The sequence below is a fragment of the Micropterus salmoides genome, unplaced genomic scaffold (genome assembly GCF_014851395.1).
Source record: "Micropterus salmoides isolate LMB-PRFRI ecotype aquatic unplaced genomic scaffold, ASM1485139v1 Ms_hic_scaffold_5, whole genome shotgun sequence".
Classification (NCBI taxonomy): domain Eukaryota; kingdom Metazoa; phylum Chordata; class Actinopteri; order Centrarchiformes; family Centrarchidae; genus Micropterus; species Micropterus salmoides.
The window spans coordinates 37,072,149-37,095,096 of record NW_024044237.1 but is presented as its reverse complement, the minus strand read 5'-3'; the positions used below and the strand labels follow the sequence as shown (position 1 = coordinate 37,095,096).

The window sequence follows — 22,948 nt, the reverse complement described above, 5'->3', positions numbered from 1 at the left end:
CTGAGTTTACTTAATGTTTGAAAATTGTACAAAGAGAAAATATGGCTTGACCAAGGGCGTCACTTTGTGTTGAAAAGCTGCGGGGACATTTAAGGGCTCATATTAGCGGTGTGACAAAACACTTCACAATATTGGAGTCACGAGAAAAAGACAACAAGAAACTCCAATATATACTATGTAGAAGAAATATTCATTGATGAAATATTCAATTAGAAGATTTTGAGCATTAAACTTTTAATTTCCTGCATTCTCTGCACCAATTTATGGTGGAAATGACTAAAAGTTCAGGTGGCAGGTCAAATCAGAATAATATTATAGAATATAATGCAGTAATCAGCAGCTTGTTTTGTAGTTATTTTTTTGGACGAAGCAGATCCGTTTCTGCTAGATTTAAATTGCATTTCATCTTTTCTTATTGTGCAAGTAAACTTTTCTCATAGAATTTTTATTTGTCGTTTAACATTTCTTGTTGCAAGATAATTTTCAGAAAACTTTTAACAAATGCTTTCAAAAAGTGGTGGAGACACGTCCCCACGTCCCCAGTGTAAATGACACCTATGGACTTCACCCCTTTGGTCCTGCAGGCTTGTTTGGGAAATTAACATAAACTTGCTTTCTGCAGCATGGCCTATTTTTATTTCTTAGTGTCCATACGCCATTAAAGCAAAATGGGGTACGCCTGCAGAGAAAAGGACGAAAGCTAACTAGAATCCAGATGGAGAGAGAAACATGTTGCCTCTTTTACACGCTGCATCTGTCTTTATAAACAAGCCGATTTCTGACTAAAATACAAACATTAAACTCATAATGATAAATTTTAGTTGCAGCTTTTTTATTTAGTCAAGCCAAAAGGAAAAAACTAACTGTTGGACTTAAATCCATCCAAGAAAAAAAAAGAAGAAATAAGTTTCTACACGTAAAAAGCCGAGAAAATTCAAAACACTATACAACATGGAAAACTCTCTCTTATACAAACTCCTGGTAAAATACTGGTCAAAGTGCTCGTGCATAAGGAGAAAGAGTTGTCAAAACACTGACAAACGTTGTTTTTTTGGCAATACAATAAAAAGAAAAAAGGTCACATCCCAAAAAATCCATCAGCGTGTTAACAAAACAGAAAAAACAATTACTGAAATGACAACATGGCAAAATACTTTTCACATCTTTATAAGTAACACGACATTTAGCAAACGGACACTTATCAAGCTTTTTAAAGGCAAGTTGTTTACAGTGATCGTTGTAAAAGTTAAAATATGCTTTAGACTTTAGACAAAGGAAACACCTATGATATTAAACACACCTGTTGCACTGTAGTTAGTATCTGACTGTTTGAGCAGTGCTGACCTTCAACGGAACAGAGAGCTAATCGGTCCAAAATGGCGGAAGCTAGCACATTAGCTGAGTCGCGTCATATCGTTCTATACAACTCTGCTCTGGTGGAGTTATCACACAAGTTCATGTAACAAATTCAGTTTGTCCATGTATATTTGTCTGGTCAAGTTTTATTTAGCTAACTTGTAGCGACCGAGCTAACTTTGTGAGCTATTTTGGCTCGATAGTGCTAACCGGCTAACCAGCACATAACTAGTTAGCTCTAGCTAGCCCACCAGAGTTAACCAAACCCCAGTCACACCTACAGGTATTTTCCGAGGGTAAATTCCTGTATCTTTTTTTGCCACGTTAATATACTAACAGTTAGCATTGAACGCGTTTCCAGTGTGTATGATAACACGGCAAGTTAGATTTCTGACTTTAGCATTAATCTCAAAGTACAGGACTTCTCACAGGGACTCTGTCGTGTGATCCACAGGTATGTGCTAAAGTATCAGCTTGTAAAGAAATGAAAAATCAGGTGATCAAGAAAACTTGAAGAGCAACTAACCGAGCAGTGCTGACCTTCGAGGGAACAGAAGGCGGAGCATTAGCTTTGGTGGAGTATGACCAGTAATCGGCAAGACTTTATGGTGCAACGACGGTTTGTCCATGTCTGTTTAGCTTGTCTGTCTATCTTTGTGCACTACGTCGGCTCAACAGTGCCAGCATGTTACCGGCTAACTAGCACATAACTAGTTAGCCACAGTAACCTGCTAACTAGCCCCCAAGAGTTAACTGCACCACCAATGCCCAGTGCCACCTACAGGTATTTTTTTTGTTCCATGTTTATGTTCTAACAGTTAGCATCTAACATGTTTCCACCGTGTATGATGTCAAAGCAAGTTGAGCATTAAGCTCGCAGGGACTCATTTGTTCCAGAGGTACGCACAAAAGATTTGGGCGATAAAAACCTGCTTGTAGCGACAAAACCCTGAGGATTCATCTCCTGTGGAGCAAGAAACTGTTTAGGAACACATTTAAAGAAAACCCAGATCCACGAGTTATCATGAGGTTTCGCTCTGGACCAGCTGATGTCGGCATCCCTTGAGCGGAGATGTTAGCGTGCTCAAACACTAAGATTAATTTAGCAAACGTCATTTTTTACTGAATAAAACTAAAACAGTCTGTTGTCTGTTAGGAACACTTTGATTCTGAGGCTCATAAAACACAAAAAAACAACAACAAAATAACCAGGGCTCAACGTGGGTTTCCTTTCTCATGCGTGACGTCTCCCCCCCCCACCTCCCAGACAGTAGCGACGTACAGAGGTCTGCATTAAAAAAGCAACCAATCACATCAGGCGTTTGTGCGTGAGTTTAGGAAACCTAAAGCAAGGCACGCTAACAGGAAACGAGTAAAAGCATCAGGTTTTAACAGGACTAGATAAAAATATCACAGTAGATGAAGTTTAAACCTGCTGTGGGAGCGTTGGGGTCCGGCTTAGTTTAGTTTTAGTGTTGATAGGTTTACATCCATTTTCTGGCCACCTGCGCTCTCTGAAAGAGTTTCTGCCGCTGCTTTGAGGTCAAACGTCTTCTTCACAGATGGAAACTCCTGGGTGAGTCTGTCTCAGGTCAGGACTGGAGCTGAGGGTTCAGGTCTGACTGCACTTCAGCCAAACCAGTCACACAAATGTGAGCCGTCTCATCCTTCATATCCTGTGGCTCCCCCTTTCTGTGTTTAAACCTCATCAGACAGCAGGTCGTGAGAGAGAAGAATCCAGACTGAACCCTCAGGGTTTTTTTGAGGTAACTCATGTCACATGTATGCTAGCTTGGGAGCCAGAAAATCAGAAGGTACAGCTTTATGTCAACATGATCAGGCACTTCAGCGAACAGGTAGAGCAGTAAGGTGCTAAGGCTCCGTCACACCAGCAAGTTACAAAAATCTGTTCAAGGAGGCAAAGTAAGTCTGCGTAAATGTGAAGTAAATAAAACACTGTAGAGTTCAGATGACAGAGCGCCAGGTCAGATGGAGGAAGCTATAAGAAAGGGTGAAATCCGTTGTATTATTTGTGTTGCACCGTGCAGTTTGAACTGAAGAGCGGCCTCTCAGTTGCAGCTTTTCCAAAACAATGAACCGTTGTGACGTACAGCGATCTGTCAGCAAACGGATCCTCCTCATCTGAAAAGAACAAACTTAAACGTAAACACAACAGATCATCGAGGCCTCATTTTAACGCGGGACAGTCAGAGGCTCGACGCAGTATGGACACACAGGACGCAGCTTTAAGTCAGCAGAGCAGTGATACTTCAGGGACTGCAGCGGGTCCAGAATAAGGGTGAAGTTCTGCAAACATTTAGCAGTGGAGTGGCAGTTCAAAAGGGATAGTTCTGCATTGATGTAGACCGGATCCAGCTTGGAAACTTGTGGCTATGCTGCTCGTTGCTCTCCGTCAGGACGAGCAGCTCTCGCCCTGTTACTGAGCGGTAAACCAGGTCGACTGCATGTTACCTTGTGAACGATTACGGGCAGCCGCGCAGTCAAACACAGAGTCTGGTTTCTATCTACGTCGAGCGACACCGGGTCCACGTTCAGGCTGGTGTGATCATCTGGGTGCGAGCTCCTGCACCATGGTGGGCAGCAGGATGGTCGGACACGAGTCTCTGTGTCTCAGTTTGAACATCAGCTGCTCTTTTTCCTGAGAAAGCTTCTGGCTGACTGCTGCCTGCCTCTCCAGCGCCACCTTCAGGTCCTGCTGCTCCTTTGATAACTGCCTGGGAAACGGAGAACAGAGGAGATTGTTCATCGGGATCTGGCGAGTAGAGCTGCAACTAACAATTATATTAGCGATAAATCGATTTGTTAGGTCCAGAAAATTGTGATAAAATGTCTGTCAGTGTTTCCCAAAGCCCAAGGTGACGTCCGGAAATTTCTTGTTTTGTCCACCAGCCAATAATATTCAGTTTACTGCCAGAGGAAGACTGAAAATATTCACATTGGAGAAACTGGAATCAGAGAACTTGGACGTTTTTTCTAGAGCCCGACTGATATTATGGGATTTTTAGGTCCGATACGGATTTCGATATTTCTATATCGGCCGATATGGTTTTTTCCTCTTATTTTAAGAAATGCATGACACAAACAAAGATTATCCCTACCATGACATACATAATGCATTATAAAAAGAAACTTTTCCATTGTGATAAATAGTACTTAAATCAAAAGTACAACAAAATCTATTAAGGTTTTGATTAAAAAAAAAAAAAAAAAAAAAAAAAAAAAAAAAAAAAAAGGTCAAATAAAAACTTAAATATCTGATTTGTACTACTAATGAATATTAAAGTAAATAGTGTATTTTGGGGGCAAGCAAATTACCCATATACTGATACTGCAACTACTTCTACGAATAATACCATATGTCATATCTAATGTCATTGCTATAATAATAATAATAATAATAATAATAAATTGGGCTCTCCTACATAGGCAAATAATTACATATATATATTTTTTGTCATGCTATAATATATTTATATTATATTTATCTATAATAAGATATATTTAGAATACGTCAAACATTATAGTTTAATCGCTCATCAACGTTAGCGCCCCTCCACTGATAAACACGGCATGGGCTTTGTGGCTAATTTAACAGTGAGTGTGAACGCTGAGCTCCAGCGGTCAGCTGATGTTTTGTTCTGTGGTGCTGCAGTGTTGTTAACAGAGGAGCTGCAGAGCGCCCTCTGGTGGGCAAACTACGCAACACTCGTGACCTGAGGGAAGGATCCGCCACCGTTTCTCTGGTCATATATCAGCTGTCATAAACGCTGATGCAGTTATCTGCAAGTAGCTTATATCGGCCGATAAAATCTGCAAAACGATAAATCTGTCGGGCTCTAGTTTTTTCTTTAAAAAACGGACTCAAAGCGATTAATCGATAATCAAAATAGTTGCAGGTTAATTTAACAGTTGACAACTAATCGATTAAACGTTTCAGCTTTACCGGTGAGTTCAGAAAATATGTGTCTGTTACTTGATTCCAGCAATCGTACTGTGAACAAGTTAGCATAGCCCTGATTGATCCACTTTTAGAAAACAAACATTTTAAATGTTTACTTGCCATCATGCAAACTGACCTGACCAAGCATGAATTCATATGTTTAACAAACTGGCATCATTTTGATCCTTATATTGCAATTAAATCACTGCAAAATGTTTATTTTGGGTGTATATGTGTATATATATGTTTTCTTTTATATTTTAATATACATTCATTATCTGTTAAGTTCTGTGTGTGCAGCATGAAGGGACTACAGACTTTATTTTCATTTTACAACTTTGTGTTGTATAAAACTTGTAGCAAACCAGATTAAGGGTAAATATTACCAGGATGAGGAAATTCACTTTGCGTTGCATGTGAACACGTCAGGAAGGTTTACTGCACCGCTGCTGGATTAGACAGACTTGGTTTCAGCTCAGAGAACCTGATAAACTGGCAACTGACTGCATAATAATTTGGTAAAAGAAAAAAAATTATTTCTCACTTTTTAAATCCTCTAAAAATTTTAAACCCTTTATCGAAATATTCTGTCCTTAATCCTTTAAACAAAAAGGTGAATAATGTTTCTCAGCAGATGCAAACTGTCCAGCAGGTGGCGCCACATTCCTGCTGCTGTTACAGAGGAGAAGACTTGGTGGTGTACGTACTGAATCAGAGCCTGACAGTTGTCCATCCGGACTCTCAGATCCTCGTTCTGCTGCAGGGTGTGGATGATCTGATCCTCCAAAGCCAAATTCTTTTCCACCTGAGAATCAAGAAGAAGCAGAATTATTCTGTGTGTAAAAGAAATATTTGCTTTGCAGACAGAGTTAAAAGTTAAACACACGAGAGTAAACTGGACCTACCAGAGCGTCCATCTGCTGCAGCTTCCTGCTCTGCTCCCGCACACGCTCACTCTTCATCTCAATTACAAACAGCAGAGACTCCTGTTCAGACTCCCAGAATGCACCTGGGCTGCCATGGGCCTGTAGGGTGGGAGGCACAGAGAACTTAGGCTGCGTCCAAAAAGTCAACGAAATCTCCCTTCCTCACCACCTTTCCTGATGTGAAGGAGGATCCGTAAGGACGGCGGGGCTCAGACAATCCCGCTGCTCTTTTCTAGGCCTTTATTAAGGCGACGGTTTTGATATTGCTGAAGGCTGCAATCCAGAACGTGAGGCTACACGCTGCAAATTCTCCTCACTTTGATCATTTTACAAGACTACACAGCTCGCAGGGGTCTCAGTTATTAGAGTTCTGGCATGAGAGAGAAAAGGCTTAATATCCAACTTGATCAACCTCCTTTATCCGTCGATTTCTCTTTTTTATTATTGTAGAAAACACTTTATGGCTTATTTCAACAACGTAAAACGTAAAACGGTGCTGAAACGGCTTCAGATTACAGCGAAGCCAAAAGAAAACAAACCAAGAGAAAGAAGGAAACTAAGAACTGAGAACTTATTAAAGTATCATGATGTGCGTCTGTGTTGCAGGATTTTGCTAAATGTGGTCGATGGATTTTATCGTTTGAGTTTGAGAACTTGCGTCGCTTTAAATGTTGCCGCCACAAGGAATTGTGGGACGGCGTTCTCTCCTTTCCTTTGGTAAAGGATGGTCCGGTGTGCCCTATGCTAAAGGAGATTTGAGAGGAAGCCTTTAGAGAACTCGACCAGCTCTCATCACGGCTGCTGCTGCTGAAACACTTCCGGGTCACTTCGCTCAGTCAGGACCTTCCTGAGCAGGAAAGACTTTTGGGACGCAGCCTGAGTGAATTCAGTTCCTGGCTTTTATTAGAAATCAGAAATAACCCATTTTAATTGTCTGGTCTTTAAGTTGTAGTCATTTATAACTTTAATTTACTTGGAGGTGTCACGGCCGACCCGGAGCAGATTCAAGAGAGATTCTATTGAAATCAGAGCTTTGACCATTTCACAGAACAACAATAATCTTTACTTAAAGAGCACTTTTCAAAAAGTGCAAAGACAATAAAATACAGATATAAAACAGACACAACGCAGGAAGAAACTTAAATAAGAAATATTAATGCAGTTTTAAATAAATATATAAAATCAACTGAAATCAGGAAAGGCTCTCCTATAAAAGGCTGTTCCAGAGCCTCGGGGCCCGACTGCAAACTGTCCCCCTCAGTTTTCAGTGGAGACCCTGGAACAGACAGTCTGGAGTCGATCAGTAGTGAAAAGGCTGCTGCGGTAATCCAGGCGTGATGTAAGATGCTCTCGGTGTGCTTAAAAGTTAACATTGATCATATTTTTGATATATTTAAGACGGTAACAAGCTTTGTGGTGTGCTGCTCGAAACCGCACGCCGAGATTCTTTGCAACAGGCCTGAGATGATCCACAAGTGATGTTCAGCGTTCAGTTCTACTAAAACACACTGTGTTTTTCTCGTAAATACATAAGCCTGTTTGTCGGCAGCCAAAAGTAGCATCCCAGCTAACATCACAGTCGACGTGAATTACAGGGACACCTTGCTGACCAAGCTAGCTAGCTCCACCCTCTCGTCCATATATGGACACGCCTGAGAAGGAGAAGAAACTGACAAGGCTTCAGGACGGTAGTCCACAAAGCACCAGGGCGGCTTCACAGCGGCATGGTCATCTTCTTTTACAGGTTGTGTGGTAAGCACCTGAATATTTCTCTGCAGGTCCTTCTTAAACGTCGATTCTTCGACCCTCCTCTTCAGCTCGTTGAAAACCTGCAGCTCTGCTGTCAGCTCCTCCACGTTGCCCTTCATTCACAACAGAAATGTAAAAAGTTAAAGCATGAAAACCGACGTACGGACTGCAACACCGTAAAACTGTGACGTGATGAACCGACCGACCAACATCTTCTGATCTTTTTACCTTCAGGACGTTCTCAGCAGCCTCAAACTTTTCTGCCAGCTGTGTTTTCTCCTGCTCGTGTCTCTTCTGCAGCTCTGCAACCAAAAAAAGAGGTAACCATGCAGACTGTGCATTCGTCGGTCCATCTCCTCATCCCATTTCCTTTTACCAACTCTGCTCTCAGTCTGATTTAGCATAAGTTTAAAGCTGCTAGGAACTGAGAGTACAGTCAAAGGTTGTAAAAAAATACTGTTTCACTGTTTATACACACAACTCCAGCAGGAGAAATAAAGAAATACTATTATTCAGTCTATTTACACGTCGAGTGACATCATACCAACTCGTTTTGTGCATTTTGTATGTGAATCACAGAAACTGTGGATAATTCAAAGTTTTAAAAACCATTTCCCACACGTCCACACACAAACACTGACACTAAATGCAGGTGGTAAGAGATGGTGAACTGATATATTTGTGTCGCTCGTTGATGATGTCACGGTTGGCTCCTACATCAGACACTAGTCATCAATCACCACCTTTGGCTGAGTGAATAAAGTAAAGACGCTGGCATGTACAATCATTTCTGTATTTTTAAACCCGGGCCCTTTGATGTTCAAATGACTTGTGGGACGCCATTTTGACTACAGTGCCCTTCAAACGACTTCACCCCCTCAGCTTTTTACCTATTCTGTTACAGCCTTTGGTTCAATGTTTGTTTAATCTGAATTTCACGTGATGGATCAGAGCACAACAGTCTAAGTTGGTCAAGTGAAATGAAAACTGGCATGTGCTTCTGTGTCTTGTTGTTATGAAGCCCATAAAAAGCTCTGGTGCAACCAGTTAACTTCAGAAGTCCCATAATTAGTGAAATGATGTCCACCTGTGTGCAATTCAAGTGTCACATTGTGACAGTCTGACTTCCCGTCATTTGTCTATTGAGCGATACCACATTTTACCGTCACGTTGGCTAAAGCAAAAACAAAAAAAGGGCTTCTTACCGGCCGGCGATCGGTGTGTCTGGTCAGAAGTACGGCTCTCCGCGTAATTCAAAATTTAAAAACAGGCGTAAAGTCGGGTTAGGGGTTGGTATGAAAATTTCATATCACGATTATAGTGACCAAAATCATCACGTTATGGTCAGACTTAAAGATAATTGTTCACAAGCGTAAACCATCCAACTTGAAGGAGCTGGAGCAGTTTGGAAGGAGGAATGGGCAAAAATCCCAGTGGTAAGATGCGGTAAGCTCATAGAGACTTATCCAAACCGACCTGGAGCTGCGACCGGGGTGGTGACGGCGCAGCGGATAAGACACATGCCTTTGGTGTGAGAGACCCGGGTTCAACTCCCCACTGTGACACGTCCACCACTGTGTCCCTGAGCAAGACACTTAACCCCTCGTTGCTCCAGAGGCGTGCGACCTCTGACACGTATGACAATTGTAAGTCGCTTTGGATAAAAAGCATCAGCTAAATTAATAAATGTAAGTGGCCACAAAAGCTGGCTCTACAAAGTTATTTTGTCCTATTTGGCGCGGTGCTGCAGTGGTTAGCAGTGGTGGGTTCAAACCCCGGTTTTCCCGGCCTTTCTGTGCGGAGTTTGCATGTTCTCCCCGTGTCTGCGTGGGTTTTCTCCAGGTGCTCCGGTTTCCCTCAAACAATTGATGCTAATTCCAGGTTGTGAGGCAACAAAACAGGAAAAATGCCAAGGGGGGTGAATCCTTTTGCAAGGCACTGTATGTTGCAGCCAGTTCAGCTGCCGGCTGAAGCATCTTCTGCACGGCTTCAAAACTTTCTGTACCTACGAGTCATTTCAGAAACAGGACCCAGGTTTAAAAATACAGAAAATGATCCTTTAAGTGCCAAAAGTTTCATTTTGCATTTCGGCTAACTGACAGCATTAACGCGAGTTACAGCTGATTAAATTTCACGGCCAGACGTGTGGTGTCAGGTTAACAATAATATAAGCTATTATTTAAATTGTTACACTCGTGTAAATTTCCTTATCATTCTTTATATTTTGTCAATTTTATATTTATTTAAATACAAATCCTCTCCCCCTGTAATATGTCAGCACATGGAAATAATAGGGATGGGAATCGCAGAGTGTCTCACGATACGATACACGGCTCACGATAACGATAATATCACGATACAACAATTCTGCGATACTCGACGTGTCGTTAGACAATCCTAAAATGATACATCACGATATCGGTCTACGTCGATATCCGACAAGACCGAGAGCATCAAAAAGTGGTCTGGAGCTACAACACCAGATATGATGAGCTGGAATATCAATACAGTATCATGGAAAAACGATATGTTGCTGTATCAATTTTTTAAGTAAATAACTGCCACATCGTTTGGTTTTTTTCTTTAAACGTAGTTCTGTGTTGCATCTCTTCATTACATATTGATTTGTTTATCACAACTGTATGTTAGTGTGTAGCACCTAATCACCAAAGCAAATTCCTCCTATATGTAAAGTGTGTTTGATGTAGAGACGATGAATCATTAAACCCTTCCAGATGTCATAATAACTATTATAACAAAAGGTAAGTCAAAATCTTTCTGATTCTCTTCGTCTGTGTCGTTTGTTACCTTCCAGGTTTCTCTCATGTTCTTCAGTAGCAGCTTTACTTTTCTGCTCGTGCAGCACGTTCAAGTCAGCAGTCGTCTCTGTTTTCACCTGAAAATCACATCAGAGGAGGCCGCTTTCAGTTGGACGATCGACAGGCGCGACCAAAAGAGCAGACTTAAGAGAAATCATGATGAAACATTAATGAGTCTGTGGGAGAACTGGACTGCTGGCAGCCCAACAGAGCTGAACATCTACTAAACAATCTGAAGAGTAAAAGACCTGCAGAAACACTCATCAGAAGGATCGTATGTGACAGTGCAGAGGTGTGTCTGAACACTCAGCGGGGTCACAGCCAGGACACGAACAGCAAGTTCAAAATGGTCAACAAACTCAGGCGGTCACGTGCGCCGGAGAGGCCGTTCGGCCGCGCAGCTGCCGTCTGAGCCGAGCGCTCGGCCAAATCAAGTCTATGAATAACTCCTGAAGCAGACTTCCGCTCCTGCTGCCAATGAAATCACAAATGTGACACCCTGATCATTAATGTGCCGCCCTGTCAGCCTCCACTCTGCTGGGATCAGGCTTTCCAAAGGAGGCCGAGTCTGCTGCAGGGAGTTGCTCCAACACCGATGCTGGTGATCAGGTCTGGCTCAGACCAGGTCCAGTTCATCCCACAGGTGTTGGATGGGGCTGAGGTCGAGGTTCCTCCACACCAACCAGGGAAAATGATTTCTTTATGGAGCGACATCAAACGTAACACGCCGTCGTACAGAAGTAAGCATGGAGCCCACGGAGGTTAGCCCCGGTTAGCTCATACCTGCTAACACTCCCGATTTTTTGCTGTTTCTGTAGCCTCTGACATAAATAGCAATTGTAAGTTGCTTTAGATAAAAGCGTCAGCTAGATAAATACTTGTGAAAAACAAATCCGATCCGAGCAAAGAAAATGAGATCTGGTTTCACTTAGGCTGCAGTCTGAACACAGCCTAAGTGACTTTAACGCCACTCATTTGAAGCATCGATGCTTCGTTTTATTCATGTAACTATACACACAAACTGTTGTTACTGTCGAACAACAACTGACGCTGTGGATGCCGCCGACTGTAAAATGGAGGAAGAGAGAGAAAACAGCGAGGGAGGAAGAAGGGCAGAGATAAAGACAGGAAGTGTCCAAAGTCTGGGATCATTAGAAGCTAACAGGAAACAGCAGCTCTGTACAGCGAGTCCAGAACCAGCCGACCACAACAGAACCAGGGCTTCAGCATCTGAGCAGAAAGACCCGGTCCAGCATCCAGTCCACGGAGCGGACCCCAAACAATCCACATCTAGCGCTGACGTAAATGCAAACGTTACATTTACCTTGTGCCTCATGTACCGGGGGCGCCAAGCTAAAGTATCGATGAAGTAACCTGACGCACACCGCCATCTAAAAATCAGACACCGTTGCATAAAGCAGACTGCACGACGCTTTTCAGAGCATCACCACTGAAGCGTTGACACCTGCAGTCACACAGACAGAAGAGGCCATCAGGTACAAAGGTGGAGTGTCCTGCGGGCTCACGTAGAAAACACAAGGTGTCACAGGTGGATACAAGGCTGTGGTCAACCATCTCACCCGTGAGGCCGCTGCCATCAGGAGTGATCGCTGAAGTTTCATCAGCCCTACATGACCTGCTCACCTTATCGAGGATGCCCAGGACCAGGGCGCACACGTCTTCATCGGCGTGGTCTTTCAGTAGCTCCGCCCTCTCGGGGTTCCCGTTGGCAGAGAGCACTTCCTTTAAAGTCCTCAGCTGCCACTCAAACCGCTCCAGCTGCTTCTCCAGACAGACGTCCTGCTCGCCTGACGCCCGTTTACCTGCAAACAGACACACAGCATGATGGGAAGTCACTCAAACTGCGGAAAGAAAAACGTAAATGTAAAACCAAAACGGTGAAGTGCCCCTTTAATAAACTTCGTATCCATCATCATCGTGTTGAAGCGGTGGGGACATAAGGGCTGAGGTTAGGGGTGTGACAAAACAAGAACGAGACGGGAAGATATTTTAAGACTATTCTGAAGAAATATTGCTAAAACAAAAAAATAATGCTAAAATACAGAACATGAGTGGGGGCTCTGTGGATCCCCCATAAGCCCTTAAGCATTAAACCCCTTTCTGACATTTTTCTGCACCAACCTATGGTGGACATGTCTTTATTTACATTAAGGGAAACACAAAAGGTGAAATATTAAGATATAATGCAGTAAGTTAAGTTACCTTTTTGTATAATGCACTAAAACCCGACCCATTTATCGTTTTGCAGCTATTATCGGCTGATATAAGCTACCTGCCTCAGCGTTTATAACAGCCGAGATATGACAATTAATGAAAAGAGAAAGAGAGTCGGATCCTTCCCTCAGGTCATGAGTGTTTCATAGTTTGCCCACCAGAGGGCGCTCTGCAGCTCCTCTGTTAACAACACTGCTGCACCACAGAACAAAACATCAGCTGACCGATAGATAGATATCTATCTATAATTATTGGCCTGTGTAGGAGAACCCCGTTAATCATTATTATGATCGCAATGACATGAGAGATGATATTTGGTATATTATTTTCAGTAGTAGCACTATATTGGTATTTTCTATAGTTTGTTTCGCTGGCTCACACAATACTTACACTATTTAATGTTCAGTAGTAGTAGTATATATATATATATATAAAAATCAGATATTTGAAAAATGTTTTCTGTAGTTTCTTATTATCAAAACGTTTATGTATTTAGTTGAAACAGTACAAGTTTATGTTTAAACTGCATTATGTCATGGTATCGTGGTGAGGTCTCAACATAACAAATGTTAGGGATAATCTTTGTTTATTTTATGCGTTTCTTAAAATAAGGGGAAAAGAATATCGGCCGATATATATCGGCTATTGGATTTTAAAATCCTCAAATATCGAAATCGGTATGGGACTTAAAAATTTCATATCGGTCGGTCTCTATAATGCACATTTGTTTGTTAGAAACTTTCTTATTGTCTAAATAAACCTTTCTCAGGTTTGTCATTTAACATTTCTTGCTGCAAATTATTTTTCAGAACATTTTTAACAAATGCTTTCAAAAAGAGGCTCCTTCTAATTCCTTGTGGTCTTCAATAATAAACTGTATTTTAAAATGGAATCATTAGGGGTCCATGTCCGAGGAGGCCAGGGGGCCACGCATGTAAGGCAGAGTTCTTCCAGCTGGGCTCGAAGGGAAGTCTGGCCTCTTCTCACCATCTCCTCAGCCTCCTCCTTCTGTTTCAGGAGAGCTTTCTCCATCTGGTTCAGCTTCTTCTGCATTGTCATTGCAGCTTCAGCCTCTCAAACACAAGATCCTTCTGCAGCGGTTCTGCTTCAGAGCGAGTCTTAAACCAGAGATGGGGACTCGAGTTTTAGACTCGGACTCGAGTCAGACTTGAGTCGCACACACAGTGACTTCAGACTCGGCTCGGACTCGTGAACAATGTTTACTTTAGGAAGCGTCTGATAAGCGTGCCGTTCTTCACTCCCTGCGTTACCTACAACCTGCCTACGTAACACGTGAGAGGACAACAACCAGCTGCCGAGCCGTTCATCGTAAACTTTGGCTTTATACAACAAGGCCCAAACGAAGAAGCGCCGAACGCAAAATAGGTTAGTAACCTGCGGTTAGCTCAGCACTGGCCATCTAACGTTAGCTTGCTTCAGCTACGACCTACGGGAGGTTAACTTTTCATTATGAAAAGATGAACGAGCGTTCGTTTACTCGCCAACCTTGTGGCGGTCGATTAACGGAATCATTTACGTCCCGCTGGCTGCCGTCACGTTAATTATTACCGTCGGCTGCAAACAGGTTACAGGTTTATTGTTGATGTAAAGTTACAGTTTAATTTGGTTATAACGTTACACTGGGTTTGAGAGTCTGGGGGACGTGTTGGCTTACAGTAGTTTATAAGCTGTGACTAGCAGCAGTGCACATTACATGGTTGTGCTCTGTGAAAAGCAGGTTACAGGTTTATTGTTAATGTAAAGTAACAGTTTAATTTGGTTATAACGTTACACAGGGTTTGAGAGTCTGGGGGACGTGTTGGCTTACAGTAGTTTATAAGCTGTGACTAGTAGCAGTGCACATTACATGGTTGTGCTCTGTGAAAAGCAGGTTACAGGTTTATTGTTAATGTAAAGTAACAGTTTAATTTGGTTATAACGTTACACAGGGTTTGAGAGTCTGGGGGACGTGTTGGCTTACAGTAGTTTATAAGCTGTGACTAGCAGCAGTGCACATTACATGGTTGTGCTCTGTGAAAAGCAGGTTACAGGTTTATTGTTAATGTAAAGTAACAGTTTAATTTGGTTATAACGTTACACAGGGTTTGAGAGTCTGGGGGACGTGTTGGCTTACAGTAGTTTATAAGCTGTGACTAGTAGCAGTGCACATTACATGGTTGTGCTCTGTAAGTTAAAAACAGGTTACAGGTTTATTGTTGACCATGTTAACGCCACAGTTTTATTTAGTTAACGTTACACTGGGTTTGAGAGTCTGGGCAGTGTTTTGACTTACAGTATTTAATAAACCATCAATAATCGCATTGCACATTACATGGTTGTGCTCTGTAAGTGAAAAGCAGGTTACAGTTACAGAATCCCTTATAGCTACGCAGTTTTACAAGCAACCTGGATTGAACGCAGCAGGTGATACAACATTCGTAAGAAGCTGTAATCCATGACTTGACATGACCTCAGCGTTTCTTCTCCTCAGTACTCTGTGCACCTTCCATTGTCACAGTGAAGAGAACACGGGAAATAACATTTTATCTCGTGCACACAAAAAGTGTTTTTTTAATTTTGTCGTATTTGCACAAGATTTAACCAAGCGGTACCAGATTGATTTTCGCTGTTCTTATTTGTGTTGTTGTGTTGAATGTGGTTGCATGGAGAGAAATAATGTTTTGAAGATAACTCCCAATAAAAGTGAACATATAAACAGTAAATATGGCCAAAACATGGACATTCGCCTGGTGTATGTTTGAAAGATTGTGTGATAACTGTTGTATATTAGTTTGTTTTCATCAGATTGACAGTGACAGTTGTGTTCCAGGTGTACTAGAAGATATTCAGGTGCATTATAATCTACCTTATGATGGTTTTGATGGTTTATTGCATTAAAATATAGCTTTTTTTTTTAAACCAGACGAGGATGAAAATGTAATTTTTTCTGTATTGCATCTCCATGTAGTCTGTAATGGTAAAACGAATATGTTAATGTAAGGATGGATTTTATATTTCTTAGCTTCTGACCTTTCAAAGGAGACCAGAGTTATGAATCTACGCCTGATGGTTGAGGATTTTTTACCGATTCCAGTTATTTTAGGCGTTTTTCCTGGAAACAGGCGCCACGTGGACGTGGTTAAATAAAAACAACAACTTAAGATTAAAATGAAGGCGCTCTAACATTCAACAACATTATCCATCTTAAAAGAAATTGTTGCGCTGAAGTTGTTCGTTATACAAAGAAAAATGAATAAATAAATAATATGAATATAAGTTTTAGGATTCAAACCTTGTTGGCAGGTTGACTAAAACTGTCTGTGCATCCATTTCATGTCCTCTGTCTCTTCAGGAGTTGAGGGGTTAATATGACATGTAAACACACACAGATCTAACTAATTACATTTCTTCCTGTCATTACATCATCGACATGCAGACGCACGCTCATTCAGATTCAATGACGTCTTCAGTTTGGACTTCATGTCTGCAGGCTGCACTCCCAAAAGCATCGTAAACTTAACGAGGGTCATTCTTAACCCTGCAAAAACCTGATCATTACGTTTTTTTGAGGACATTATAAAACAATTTCTACTTGGCATAAAACATCTAGAACAGAACGACGAGCGTCAAAAGAATGATACGTGATGTTTGTAACATCAGTGTGGCTTTCTGAGGCTGTAGCTCCTGCATTTTTTTATTAATCCAAGTACAAATTAAGGTGGAAACAGGTCAGAGCCTGTCTGAAGATGGATTCATTTTTAAACAAAGAGCAGCTTCAGTTTTTTTCTGTTGCCGTTTGACAGTTGAGACACAAACATCGAAGCTTTGCGATCCTTCAGAGTCGTACGGGGGAGGAGACCGGGTCTGAATTAAAAGTGAAAAACAAGATGTAATAAATAATAAATCAGAGCTGGTGTTGAGTAATAAACTAATATATGAAATGAGTGCATGGAAAACATCTTCACATAAAGTGGAGGCTTTGTGGGTTTATTAAGTCATGAAGAATTTATTAGAGGACACTTTGCAGACACAAAAAGGCACATGTGATCCTGATGACTGAGAACCAGGCGTGAAGCTTTCTCATGTGATCAACATGCGAAGCTTCAAACTGTTTAGCCAACGCAGAGACATAAGACATTACGTCACAAGTGTTTACTGTGGCATTAGTGTTGCAGTCCACATTAATACCTTTAGTGTTTTAGAATTGATATGTAATATAATCTTTTATTGAATCAATTTGAACTTTTTGTTGCATAGCCTGGTACGACAATCTTACAGTGCAAAGCAAAAATAAACTGTCTGACATCGTCGAGGTAGCAAGAATAAAAAACTGGCAGTGGAAAAACTTTCCCTGGCAGACCATCTAGAACAGACAAGGTAGGCGTAAGGCTGGGCCTATCACAGCCAGCTCTGACCACCCTCCGTTGGAGGAATTTGTTCTTCTCCCCTCTGGGCGAAGATTACTCAAGATAAAATTTTCCTTTTCACCCACGGCAGTTAACGGCCTGAATCGGCAGCGAGCTGGAGCTGCTGCTCAGAAGCATCCGACAGCGTTGCTGCTGCTACCATTGACGGCCCTTCTCGTCTTTGTTCATGTCTCACGTATGTTTGTTTTATTGCAAATCAAATTTCCCCTGGTGGGACGATAAAGGTTGTATTGAGTACATGAACATATCGAAATATCAAAATAAGAATAAGGAATAAACAAGATGTAAAATAGGTTAGTTAACAGGGAAGTTACTACAGCGCAGGTTAGTGCGTTAGAGGCTGTGGCGGCGGGAAACAGGCTGGGGGTCGCCGCAAAGCAAATCTCGAGACGTACAGAGTACAAGTGTACAAGTCTTATTTGCACAGTACTGAATATTTTAATAAAAACACTGGGGCTGTCTTCAATGCTTTGATAGTAATTACGAGCGATTATTACCAAATCTTTGTTTTTAACTTTGTTATGGCGGCTGGCAGATCCAAGTGCACGACTGAGAAAGGGAGGAGTTCGATGAAAGAAGAATTTTTATTGCAGGGGATCGGATATTGAGCAGGTGAAGAGCGAGGCAGAGCTAAAAGAGATGCGTGCCGCAGCAGGGGGAACCGTAGCCGAGAGTCTGATCCGGCAGGTCCAGAGCGGAACCCGGGAGGGGGTCCAGGCTAAAGGCTCTTCTTCTACAATGTAGTTATCTAAATGCGTTCATCATGTTGTTGTTAGTTTGTTTCATTTTAAAATGTAGGAAACCGGACTCTTTTGATCTGCAATGGAATTAAGCAGGATGCTGTCATCACTCAGAACGGGGTCAGCGGCGTTTTCAAACTTCACCGTTTCTTTCTGGACGTCCGGTGGAAACGTAGCAGAAGGTCTGAGTGTTAAAACCAAGACTTAGCGGCGTGGATGCAGCTCTAGTGTGCATCACTGCACAAAATTCCTTCATTTATCATAAACAGCAAGAGAACAGCCCGCCGTGCCCGTGGAACCACAGTAAACCACCGCAGGGGGAAATGACTTCTAACCAGCTGTTTTCCAGAGTCCTCGTGCCAAAGCGACAGTGATTCACAGAAGGATGACGACAGCGCGGTCGCACCATCCTGTCTGAAATGAGTGAATGAAACTCTACACTGCTCATAAACGGGCGGAAACGAGCGCATGGTGAGTCACAGCAGATGGTTCAGTCTGTCAGCTCACCTGTAATCACCCCTTTTCTCTCCAGCACAGATCTGTAAGCTCAAACTCCTGCAGCCCGTAAACGTCTGAAGTTGGAGCAAATAATAATAATCATAATCATCGTCATCAACTTTAATCATCATTTCCATTTCAGCAGCTTTTTAGCATTTTGTTTTGGCTCCTGATGTTTTTACTCGTTTGCAGGCTGCAGAGCCGCCACATGTCTTTGTCAGAATGAGTGTGTGCTTATATAATAATAATAATAATAATAATAATAATCATCTTTATTTATGGAGCACTTTTAAAACCAACTTCACAAAGTGTTTTGGAAGAATCAATCACAAGTTATAAAGTAATTGATTTAAAAACTATTTCAAGCAGTTAAAACATGAAGACGGGTAAAACAAATTAAAAAAGTCATTCCCGTATTATACTTCAAATTAAATCAGGGAAGACTCTTTGATAGAAGTATGTTTTAATAAGGGCTGTTTTATGAAAAGAAAAAGGTTTTTATGTAATCTCAGTGTTTCCAAGCAGGATTTTAAGAGACCCCTCTCAGCGGGAAAGAAGAAAGTTTTGCACATTTTAAAGTTAAAAGCATTAATTTGGTACAAAAGTAAGCGGCTCTCTATGAAGAACTTTGTACTCTTGTAAACAACGTCGTGTAAACAGCGTTTCAGGGATGTAGGAACCATGTTGACGAGCCACTCAGAATCTTACAGCTGAAATGTACGAACGATGTGAAACGCAAACAAAAGTTTGCTTTTATGAACTGACCATTATGTAGGTTGTGTATGTATTGCCCGGACCTCTCAGCTGTGGAAACTCAGTGGCCTCTTAAATCTCTTCTTAAGTTTCACTTTTATTGGTTTTCTAAAGCTTATATTCTTGCTGTTATTGTATTATTTAATGTTGATTTTTAATTGATTTATATTTTTAAGTATGGATCACGTTTGTCTTTCTGTATAGCACCATAGTGCCATACAAATAAAGTTATTATTGTTATTATATTGACATCTGCTGCTTGCGCTCACCTCTACCTGCATTTTATGATCTTGACGTGCCGCCTGAAGGAGTGACGGTTGATGTTATCAGTTAAAAAGCACAGGTGTTGCCTTACCTGCTACGACAGGCCAAACCGTGCACAGCACCTGGATCAGCTGCTGGGTTACTGTGTTTTATTAGCCGTTTATAACAATGTCAGTATTATTAAAAGCTAGTTATTCCAAATAAAATTAGCAATAAATTATAGCTTATCAAGAGTGAAAAGTTTCCAGACCAATAAAAGGAAAAATCCGCCGGTTGAGCGATGATTTCTGGAAATACTGCAAATAATATCAGCAACATCATCGAGCCGAAGATTTCAACATCCAGCTAATGTCCCGCTGCAGCACACGGAGAGACAGGTGAGCCGGCTGCGATCCGATATCGGAGGATAAATGTGGGTGTGTTCCCAACTTTGAGAAACCGGCTGCGTGAACCAATCACAACGAGTAGTTGAGAGTTGAGAGTGCGTGGCGCTGCGTCTCTGTCCGCCCACACCGGGCGCTCGCATGTTCCTCTAAAAACAGATAAGCCTACGTGCAATGAGAAACCCAGGCCCCTTAAAGTGATACCGATAGAGTACTTCATTCGATACGAGCAAAGTGATCCATTTTATTTTTTCTTGTTTCAAATAACCGCTACATAAAAAGTATTCCAGATCGCTCCTCATCCTAATTAGGTCGTCCTCACTGCTGGTATTAGCCTATAAGGGGAAAGACTGCAGCTTGGGAGATATTTTATATTTGAGGAGGAGTGAAACAGTTCAGTGACCAAATAAGTTGTGGGAAACTAATTTAAGCCATTTTTTTAATACGTGTGTTGAAAGTAAAAGACGGAAAAGGATTTTCTGTTAAAAGAAGTCATTAAACTACACTAAAGACTCCAACAGAGTAGAGAGAGGCTCCACGTCCAGCCGATCAAACCAGCTGCACCTGAAGCAGCCGCAGCTGCAGCCGCAGGCTCCGTCAGGAAAATCAGCTGATTTAACTGATGTGAAGAAACGCAGCGATCGATCGGCGACAAGTGATGCGAACAAATAAAAATGTACAGAGGTGTTAAATGATAACAGGAGATGAAACCAACGGAAAGCCGAGCTTGTGGTGAGAAACTGGCAACAGTGAGGAACACGCCTGAGACGCAGCCGAAGGTGAGCGGCTGTTAAAAATCAGCGTGGACTGAGCGCGTGCAGCCGTTTTTATCCAGTTTATGGTGCAGGCACATCAGGAAATAAAAGGCGTGCTCTTCTCTTTCTTTCGGTGTGTTTGGCTGCAAGCAAAACGACACAAATTGTCATTTTTCGCCCCAATCTGGTTACAAGAAGTAGGCCTAGGTATTGAATGAAGTACTCGTTTGTCTGGAGACGTTTCGATTCTACTCGATATCGGGCTGTTTCGGTCGATACCGTAAAGGTACTGAGTAGCGATACCCATCCCTAGTTATAACTGGTTTTAAAACAAGTGGTAAAAAAGTACACTATTATATGAAATGCAGTATTTGATATCTTATTGTTATACTTATTGAACACACTGGTGTCCAGGTCCTCCTCCAGGTTGTGGATGGAGACTCTGCATCAGACAGACGGACACTGAGCCGGCGCGCCAACATCTGCTCCCCTTGTTCTGTTTTACATCTGGTTTACTAGTTATTGTTCTAAATATTGTTTCACTTTGTTCAAGTTGAGAAACACACATTTCAAAATGTCAGGATTTTGCACATTCCTTGATAACCAAGCGAGCAGACTCAGAGGACCATTTGTTCCATCATAATCACAATGTTGGCCGCAAAAATCACAATATGACTTTTTCTCCAAATCGTGCAGCTCTAGTTGAGAGACAAAAGAGGAAGTCCTCAGCCGCAGCAGCTGTTCTCAGAGACAAAGCTATAAAAAGCCACCACCCTGGGGTTGGGTATCGTCTTAACAATTCAGATTCTACTTATGGAATCCAATTCTTATTTAATCTCGGTTCTGATACCAACCTCTTCACCACAGATCTCGTCAGCGCTCGGTGACCTTCATCCTCTTCCTCTTTATAGGAAGTAAATTTAAACAGCCGCATGTCATTACCAACACAGCAGACAGACACAGTTAGAGACGAGCTGGTGAGCAAAGCGGAGCATTTAGAAGCTAAAGGGTCAGATTTTTCTTTCAGGAGCTGGTGGAGACCAAACACGGAGCTAACAGGGAGAGAAAATCAAACGGTTTCAGCTTCGGCCAAGAATTTTCATTTTGGTGCATCCCTAACTTCTAACTAAGTCCATGAGTGACAAATGGTAAATGGGCTGTACTTATATAGCACCTCTAGTCTTCCGAGAATCCGACAAAATAATTAGTTACTGCAGGTTTAACTTGTTTTTCTACGTCCTGAAGGGTTAAAACTATCTCACTATTAAAAAAAAGCTCAGAGAAACAGCTGAAAAAATAATTAATAAAACAGTTTTGTCTTGTTGATCAGCAAGTAACACTTCCCTCCGCCCCCGAGTGAGAACCACTGGTGTTTGAAAATATGAAAACAAATGCTAAAATGCCCAGAGTGACAGCTTGTTTGTCAGATTCTCATGACATTTAGACGTAGAAACAGGAAGTGAGAGACCGAGATCAGTCAGAGGAAACCCACAATCTGACACACACTCACCTCCTTCATCTCGGCGGCTGTTGTCGTTCTGGTTCTTCTCTCCCTTCTTGCCTTTGCTTTTCTTCTGATAACGACAGGAAGAGAAGAAAAAGAAGAAGGAAACGTTTCATTGGCTGCATCAACAAACACAGAACAGATATGAGAAGAGTCCGGCAGCTCAAACCAGCTGTGGACAAAGCGCTTACATCCTTTACTTGTTGTTCTCAAACTTTAAAAAATGTATGACCTGCCACCTCTGTGGTTAAACTTTGCAGCTACTTGGTTAAAGGTCAGAGAAAGATCGATGGATAGAAATCTCCAGTGTCAAAGTTACCATGACCAACTTACTCCATGACCGTGCATTCAGTACATCGCGAGGTGAGCGCGTTGGGCGCAGCAAAGTCAAAGCAAAGACACGAAGAGGTGCAAATTACTGTCAGGCGGCAACATTTCCAGAAAGAAAGTTGCATGATGTTGTGTCTTAATAGCCTATCAGCTTTAGAGAGGTGAGATTCTGCTTTTTGGCTTTTCCCCTCTCCTTTATTGAGTTTTATTCCTTTATGTGCATGTAACAGGTTTGCAAAGTGAAAAAG

The 22,948-nt window shown here is 41.9% G+C and overlaps 1 protein-coding gene across 1 annotated transcript in view; it reads right to left on the bottom strand.

The window, feature by feature from the left end:
• Positions 1-811: 811 nt before the first annotated feature.
• The window catches only part of ccdc69 (coiled-coil domain containing 69), a 43,141-nt gene continuing 21,004 nt past the window's right edge, over positions 812-22,948 (bottom strand). The window contains exons 2-9 of the mRNA XM_038699357.1: positions 22,377-22,440; positions 12,456-12,634; positions 10,801-10,888; positions 8,221-8,294; positions 8,004-8,105; positions 6,223-6,342; positions 6,025-6,122; positions 812-4,091 (exon numbers count right to left, since the gene is read on the bottom strand). Of these exons, the coding sequence (XP_038555285.1) occupies positions 3,923-4,091; positions 6,025-6,122; positions 6,223-6,342; positions 8,004-8,105; positions 8,221-8,294; positions 10,801-10,888; positions 12,456-12,634; positions 22,377-22,440 (894 nt within the window). The 3' untranslated portion in view covers positions 812-3,922. The remainder of the gene's footprint in view (positions 4,092-6,024; positions 6,123-6,222; positions 6,343-8,003; positions 8,106-8,220; positions 8,295-10,800; positions 10,889-12,455; positions 12,635-22,376; positions 22,441-22,948) is intronic.